At 38.2% G+C, this 8,794-nt stretch overlaps 1 protein-coding gene across 1 annotated transcript; it reads right to left on the minus strand.

Moving 5' to 3' along the window:
- Window positions 1-61: 61 nt before the first annotated feature.
- On the minus strand, window positions 62-1,054 carry LOC112466297 (the record flags this gene model as incomplete). Its single annotated transcript, XM_025034327.1, has 2 exons — window positions 978-1,054; window positions 62-361 (listed from the first exon to the last, which is right to left on the minus strand). Coding segments are annotated over exons 1-2 (360 nt in total), but the record flags the coding sequence as incomplete, so codon positions are not given.
- Between the last annotated feature and the right edge of the window lie 7,740 nt (window positions 1,055-8,794).

Genomic DNA, 8,794 nt, shown 5'->3' on the forward strand with positions numbered 1-8,794 from the left:
CGGGCGGAGGCCCTTGATTTGAATTTTGTCCGGTCGGAGACGCTGGACTTGGATTTTGTCCGGTCTGCATCACTGGATTCTTTACTGTAGTTGACTTGTTGACTGCAGTTGGCATAGTGACTGAAGTTGACATCGTCGACATCGATGTTGTTGTAGTATGATGCGGTAAATATAATTCCGGACATTTTGCAGCACACAAGAAATTTAGGAGATACGGCATGGTATCTGCAGATGTGCAAAATGAGCGACAAAAACTTTGACGTATCTCATTTAGAGCAGAGAAGCCAAATCTTCCGGTTCGTGAAGTTTGATCAGTCGCGTGTGAGATGTAATGATGTAATCCGTCATACGGCACCATATCCTAAATAGTATAATTTATTAATTTATTAGTAATTATATATTCTCTCTCTTTTTCTCCCTCTTTCTCTTTCTCTCTCTCAATTTTAATTTTGTCAAGCACGCCAATCATTACAGGAACATCTTATAATTTTTAAAGATATTTTTTTTGCTTAAATTAAATAAAATTATTATTAAAATTTTTAAATTATATAAATTAGAATTTATTGATTTATTAGAATTAATGTTTTTTTTATTATAAATTTGCGTTTAGAAAATCTAAATTGATTAAACTGATATATTTAATTTGGAAAATACATTATATGTTCAATAAAATTTACGCTATAAGGCCTATAAGTAAGATGTTTCTTTAGCTTGACAATAAAAATATCTTTTTAATAATACAGGAATACATCTAATGATTAAATTTTTATGTTGAAAAGTAAAATACAGAAATAATATATTATGAATAATTGTTACGGAAACCTGAGTTTTATTATTCTAATTAGCACGTATATGGTACATAAAACATTATAGCAAAATAAATTATTCTCAAAAATGTTATTTAACAAGCACATGTTCGCAATTTGTTTCCATATCTTTATAATACCTAATTGAGGAATATTACAAATTTACGTTACCTCTGCCAAGATTGTTCCATACAAAATCAACAGTCCAACCCAAATACTTGAACGTAACATTTTGTTCTTTGCTATATTTTCTATGCCACTTATACTCTAATTAAAGTCGTTACTTTTATATTATTAGATGTACTTTGTTGTGCACTCCGCAACCGTTGTAGTCTTAAGCGAATTTTCTGTTCATTTATATAGTTGAAAGATGTATATTCTTAAAAATACGAACGTGACAAAACCGTGTTAGCTCACGACTAAAATATTACTCACTTTGCAGGATCTTTTTTATAGATTGCATACGTTCCTTATCTCATGTATTAGATATTCTAAAAACAATACAATGCAAATGCCATGCAAATACGCTTTATCATTACAGATGTTCCACTTTCAAATCTCTTAAATATTCTTTATATAATGAAATTAAGTAAGAAGAAATGACACAAAACAAAGTAGATCCAAGTCTTTCGTTATACTATGAAATTTTTTATAAAAAATTGAATTCGTATAATTCAAGTTCTATAAAGAAAAGCTGACTTTTTCATTGAACTTTTTAAACAGATGACTGCCCATAAGCAGTAAGACATAGTAGATGGCAGAGATCATCATAAATGTGTGACTATTTTGTATCAAACGATTTGTTTTAGAAACATTTGTATTTGTATGTAGCTTAGAATTTTACAATATTTTTCGTAATCAACATATTTGAAGTAATAATATCGTTAAATTCTTATAATATTCAAATTTTATGATTTTAATTGAAAATTTATAATGTTATTATTTTAAGAAAGATTCGTGTTATATCTTATCTAGTAATATTCGGTTTGTTCTGTTTAAAATTTACTAATACAAACATACATATAACATAATAAGATTTGCGCATATGGAGGTACATTTACATATGTGTGCTGTCATAAGAAGTCATAAGAAGTCGCAACACGTGACTAGAATACAGATAAGGATATTGCTATAAAAATTAAGAAGGTCAAAACTATTTTTATCTACTATTCTTACTGTTCCAACACGTCGCTGATTAGTCAGATTAGCACAAGAAAGGTATAGCTTTGCGCTAGATTTATCTTTATAACCCAGTAGTATGCAACCCGTTCTTCGTAGTCGTAAAGCGTACATTTTTTCCGCTTATTATGAAGCGATAACAAATATAGGACTCATATGAATTGCTGCATAATCCATAATTGCATATTTATCATCTAAATAAATTTAGTAGTATCTAGAGAACTTTTATTTCTCATGAAAATAACGATAAACGTGTGATAAATGATGTCCCAGATACTATTGTATAAAAATAGTGCTAGTTTTTATCATAATTTATAGTTGATCGAAATATATTTTTAATAACAATAGTTAATTGCAACTCGAAAATGAACGAAGAGAATAGAAAACGCAAAAAAATTGCTTATATTATATAAAAATAATTGTTGCAAAATAATAAAAAAATATTAGTAAAATAAGTCGTGTAATGACCGAAAAGAATAAGTCTAAATGATAAAGCTCTTAAACTCAAAATTTGCTTTGTTGCCTAGATTTATTGATTCCATTAAATTATATAGATTATATCTATGCAGCTAAATAAGCGTAATTAAATGATCTAATTAGGTACTTTTTTGCAGGGTTAAGGGAATAACATCTAATTTCGACGAGAAAAGTTTCTTTCTTTATTTCCGCGACTTTTCCTAAAAGCAAACATTTTCTCGGTCCAAAATATATATATTCGGACGTTGCTACGACCTTTCGCGGTAGAGCATGAACTACGTCACGGCATGGATGTGGAAGCCGTGGAAGGTGCTGCCCGGTAGGAAGGTGATAGCCGCGACGTGATCACGTTAGCAATGACGCCAGAGATCCCAGCGGGTCGATAACAATGAGACCGACAACGGCTGCCCGAGAACATTCCTGGCGCCCTGGTCCCTCCTTCCAGAGACGTCGGTCTTTTTGTTGCCCGCTCGTTTTTGCTCGTGCTTTTACTCTTCGTGTAAATCTTTTTAGACCACCCGCCCCGCTTCTCCCCATCGCTCCGCTGTTTCAATTAGTTAATGCCCGCGAGTAAAAAGGGTGCCCCCGCGATACGACACATTCTCGGATCATTGCGGAGAAGAAATCAATCCGCTGGAAAGCATCTCGATGTAAGCATCGCGAATTTATCTTGATAATTCGATACGCTCTAAAGAACGTTTATAACTCATTAATCCTGGCGCCGATAATGCAGGAGGTGTAATATTCGCGCGAACCTCTTCTTACCATCGGCTAATCGTTCGATACCAGTTTCCAGTTCGTTTCCAAGAGACGCAGCACCTTCAAGTAATTTCGAATTATTCCGATATCAGTTATTTATAAACTTTTTCATTCTTTATACATTTCTCGGTAATAATCATTAGATTTATACACTTGAAAAGAACGTAATGTATATTATATAATTGGCAATATAGACTCAATCCCAGCGCCACTTGTTGTAATTTGTTCTTTTTTAATAAGAAAAAAAATTATTCCGAGTTTTCCGACGTGTATACAAGGTACGGCAGTTGATTGATTGTTTAAATTAGAGTTATTCTCAATAATTACAGCTTTTGAATTTCGAATATCGAATTCGATACATCTACGGCATTAAAATTGTAAGATTTTAATTACAGGTTCTCGGTTTTGATGCGTTTTACGACAAATCTGCCAGCGAAAGTATCGATACCGTTATGTATCACAGAATCTTAGTTGTTTCGCGCCAGCCGCGGTGCTTGAACTGGCCTCAGAAAAAAAAAAAAAAATCAGGAAGCCGTTTTGTCGCGCCGGAGATTTGTCTGGCTAAACGTTTTATGCGATCGTCGACCGGCTCCTCTGGCAGCGCGCGGAATTATTCGTGAAAGTAATTGGGGCCTCTCTCGTTATGAAACCTCTCTCAAGAAAATAATTCAAACGATGGTGTAAGGTACTTTCGTAATTCTCGAAGTAATTCTCGGCCGCATCCCTAATTGGGCCTGCATATGCCAATCGATTCGCTCCTGCAGTCATGGCATCTCGCTCGCGCTAAAATCGTGGGAGAGCGAATAATGCGCAGATGGCCGTCACTCGACGTCCAAGATGAATCTTTCGTCGTTCGTGCGATCGATACGTCCGGAAGTGTGACCTGCGAAGTTGCGAATCCGAACGCATCTGCATGTCCTACGGGTCTCGAGTTGTTTTTGATCTCAGAATTTCGATCGCGAGACCGGATTAAGCTGGAGAACTATTAACGACAGTCGATAATGCGTTGTAAAATATTATTTTATTATATTGGTTCTCTTAAAACATAAAGATATTTGAAAAACAACAGGAATTAATCAACGTAGTTCTCTATTATATTTTACAAAACAGAAAGTGTTTATAATTCTGTTAAGATATTGTTTCAGTTATTATTTCTTCAGATTTGAATTTGCGTTGCATTTATGTTACAGAGAGAGATCATATCATAAGTTATATATATTTGTTAGAATATATTGTATTTATAATACAGTTGAGAAAAATTATTTCAATTTTGCGACTCCGTCGATAACCAGGTCGGCAAACAATTATAGGCTTCAAAGTGAAATCTGTAAGAATATGTATACATATACAGAAAAAATTAATATTGTGTGACACCGTTAAAAATAAAAAAAATTATTATATAATTGTTATTATATAATAATGCATAAATCAGTTATAATTAAGCCAGTGACGTCATTAATTAATAGGAAATTGAATATAAAATTCTAATAAAGAACACAAACAAATCAGTCAAGGAGCGAGAAATAGAATGAGATTCGCATATGTGCACTTGATTGTTAAAGTTGATATCATTATCCGAACATGCGAAAATAAGATTATTTATGAAAAACAAAAAAAACTGAAGACAAATAAATCAACGAAGAAGTTTCTACGTAAAAAATTTAATCTGCTCGCTCTCGAAATAGATCTCAAAAATAAAATATGTAGGTGTCATGATGGCGAAACAACACTATTGCGTCATTCACTTCGAACTGGCGTTATACGAATTAGCACGTACGAATGAGTAAAGAAGCTTGTCTCGATTATTTGCACTGACGGAATCATGTCGATCGCGAAACTTAATAAAAAGATTGTGTAGGCCGTCAATGTGATTGAAGGCATCGCCGATGGAAGATTGCGGAGGTGTGCAGTTCCTTGCGGAGGATTCCGCCGACACTCGGCTCCTCGACGTTCCTCCAGGGAGTTTCGGCCTCGCGACGGAGGGCGATAGTAGTGTAGGGTGCATATCGAAGGGAAGATGAGAATGGGTGAAGGGAAGGAAGGCTAGGAAGGGTAAGCGAACAGATGAAGAGACTTGAGAGAGACGAAGGGGAGAAAGAGAGGGAAAGAGAGAGTGAGAGGGAGACGAAGAGAAAGGGAGTGGGAGACGAGGGCGCATTCCCGGTCAGGAGCGTGGAAAAGGGCGATCGGGGAGGTTACGGGGTGATGGCGTGGGTGTGCGGTGGTACTGGTTCTTGCCGAGAGATGAGAGAGGCTAGAGGGAATGGAAGAGGGAGTGGGCGAGGAGAAGTCCAAGGGGATGGAGAGAGACGAACGACGAGATACGAAGGGGTCCCGGCGAGTTGGACCGAGAGAGGAAACGAACACGAGTGGAGGTGAACGAAAGAGCGAGAAAGGTGTTTAAAGGGAGCGAGGAAGATGATACGATTGAGGAGGAACAGCATGAACGAGAGGGCAGGATAGTGAGATAGAAAGGAAGCGTAGAAAACGCGAAAACGAGATGGAATGACTCTACAGAAGAATGAAAGGACGAAAGAATCGGAGAGGAAAACTCGTTTGGAGAGGCAAGAAGACGTACGGAGAGCACACAGAGAGAAAGAGGGATCGGGTTCGGGGTGGCATGTGATGAAGGGGGACATAGATCGCGTGTACCGTGAAGAAAGAGAGAAGAGATGGCGAGAGGGGATAAAGTCTGGCGGCGAGAGGAGGACGGAGAGAAGCCGGTGAACGAAGGGGGTGAGGGAGATGAGGACGGAGGAGAGCGAGGACGAGCAAGAGATAGAGCGACGCGTATAGAGCGAGGGGGGGAAGGGAGAAGGAGGAGGATGAGAGAGAGCAGAAGCGAGTGAGACGCGGCGGGGAATAGAGCAAACCAGAGTCGACTCGGATATGAGGGTGTCGCGCAAGCCGGTCACGCCGAGGTTTCCATGGCAACGACAGGCGATAAATCAACCCGCAACATCCCCGAGTACCGTCAGATAAAACCACATACACATATGTGTACATATACGTGCACATACGCGCGTTCGTTCGCGCGCGGACATACCGACCGGCAACTCCGCGCTCAAAAAGTTTTCCCTTCGGCCGATTTATGCCGCCGCCACCGCCGCCGCCGCCGCCGCCTGCAGCGGCGCGAGAGCGCTTTGCCGCCAGGAAATCTTCGTCCCTTTCCCTCTGACGGATATCACCCCGCTACCGCTTTCTCTCGCTCCTTCTCATCCCTTCCTCCGATCCTCCTCCCTATAGCTCTCGTCGTTCTCCAGCTCTCTCCTTTGCCATACGTATCGTTTTCTCTCTTTTTCTCATTTTTATCTCCTTTTTCTTCTTTTTTGCCTCTTTCTTCTCTCTTTCTCTTTCTTTCCCTCTCGCGCGCTCTTCTCTAGCTCTCGCCAACCCTCCGATAGCCCATCGTTATTCCTATGCTCTCTTCGTTTCTCATCGCGCATCTCTGTTCGTCTCACATTCCGCTCTTGCGAATACCTTCGCATTTCCCACACCAGACGAGTATGGTGAGAACACGATGAGAAATATATATACACAGTGTCCAATTCGTCATAATGTACGCGCCAATCTTAACATTCTCAATCTTTAAACGAAACGTTATTTTAAAGTATAACTTACCGCATATCTATTTCCTGTCAGATTAATCTTAAAAATCGTAGCATTATGGACCATTGTGACCTACTTTCAGGAATTTGAAAATAAATCAGAAAAACGAGAGTAAGGGAGAGGCGAAATGCAGATAAAGCAGATTAATTTATATCATTAATCTAGCTTTCGTTAGAATTGTTTTAATCGCACAAAAATTTCTATCGAGTTTTTAGTCACCGATAAGGGATTCTTTTAAAGGAATGTGCAACTTGTGAGAAAAAAGATTATTGAAAAAAGTTGCGATTGTTTAAATGAAGTAATTAGTCATTTAGATTTGCATATAAGCCATTACTTCAATAATTGACTTAAATGCGAATTTTCGACTTGTACAATTTTATTTTCTTTTTTTTCGCAATCCTTTCCTTGATATCAATAGCGAAATTATCTTATACTATTGAAATGAATAAGTAAATGCATAAATAAATTTAATTTCGATATAAATAAAGTTGATAAATGCATAAATAAATGTAATCGAAGGAAGCGGCGTGCATTTAAAAGATACGCGCCTCCGGTGCCGCGCATAAGTAGATACATCCTGCATACTGCGTGACGTTTCCCTCGCGGGGGAAGTAAAATGCGTGGGCCGCAAATAAACCCTTGCGAGCCTAATCTCATTTAGCATGCCACTGACGTCACCCGAGGCGCCCTCGTGACGTTGGTCGACTCTGTCGGTGACGTATTACGCCTCTCGGTGAGCGTCCTTGCTAAGAATGGTTAAGGTCGGAGTAATTGAACGTTCCTACGCACCATGTGTATACGATTTTTATAACTCCGGATGGGGTAATGAATTTGTTTTTCATTCCCTTTTAAAATTAACGCCTCGTCGTTTAAATTAGTTTATTCCTGGGATCTAATAATAGAGTAGAGAAATTACAATAGCTCTCGAAACGAAGCAGATATCGATAGCATATTTAAACTAAACTATATATTTTCTGAAAATAAAAATATTTTAATCACGCGCGTGTATATTCATTTTAAATTGCTAAATTTATTTGTTGATGTTAATATTGTTAATGTTGTCTCTCTATTATAGACTATTTTGTTTTGTGATTTCCTTAATAAACTCAGCTTTATAATGCAGCCAGTGGCGCGTAAAGTGATTTAACATGCATTTATAGATTCTCTAAATTCTTCAAAAGTAACTTAACAAGATTCTAGATACATTTTTTTCAAAGATGAACAACTGAAAGTAAAATATTGTGTCAATTACAATAAGAACAACACTTGGAGTTATTTACGTCTGTCTCAATATTAGAAGCATTCAAACTGGCTGTTTGATTGATACCGGTCAGTTTTGCAGGAATAATCACAGGATGTTCGATTACACTTCAATATTTGAGATCTCGAGCTTAAAGATCCAATTACGCGCGATAATATTCCGACACGCTTTTTTCCTCGTGTCGGAATGAATATATCCCGGCGCCGTCATATCGCGCCGCTACTATTTTAACGCGGAGTACATCGGATGATCAGCAGAGACACCTGTTGCTCTTTAATTTGACGTAACGCGTATGCGATCATAAGGTCGTTCGACTCTGAAAAATTGCCGGCTCATTACGGATGGGTGCAACGTGTAGCAAGAAATAAGAGCAATAAAGTACACGTAGCGCTTCAAGCATGATAATAATCCCCGTTCCGTCCGTCCGTTCGCTATTTAACCAAATCACGTAGTTCATAGAACGCAAAAGTGCACTCCATCAAAGCGATTCACACCGGGGAATCCGATTAATTTCATCGCGCCGGTAAAAGTGGATAAAGAGCTCCCGTTGATGAATCGCACGTTCGCTCCCCCTTTGGTTCGTAAATGGTGAGAATCTTATTTGGAGATTCGACCTACTTTCCGCGGCTTGAAGTTGAAGTCACTTCTGAGATTTTCCCGTACATCGTGGACTCTCCTCTCGCGAACCAATACAAATAAAATT

This window comes from Temnothorax curvispinosus, unplaced genomic scaffold, assembly GCF_003070985.1.
Source record: "Temnothorax curvispinosus isolate PA1 unplaced genomic scaffold, ASM307098v1 QBEX01016033.1, whole genome shotgun sequence".
NCBI lineage: Eukaryota > Metazoa > Arthropoda > Insecta > Hymenoptera > Formicidae > Temnothorax > Temnothorax curvispinosus.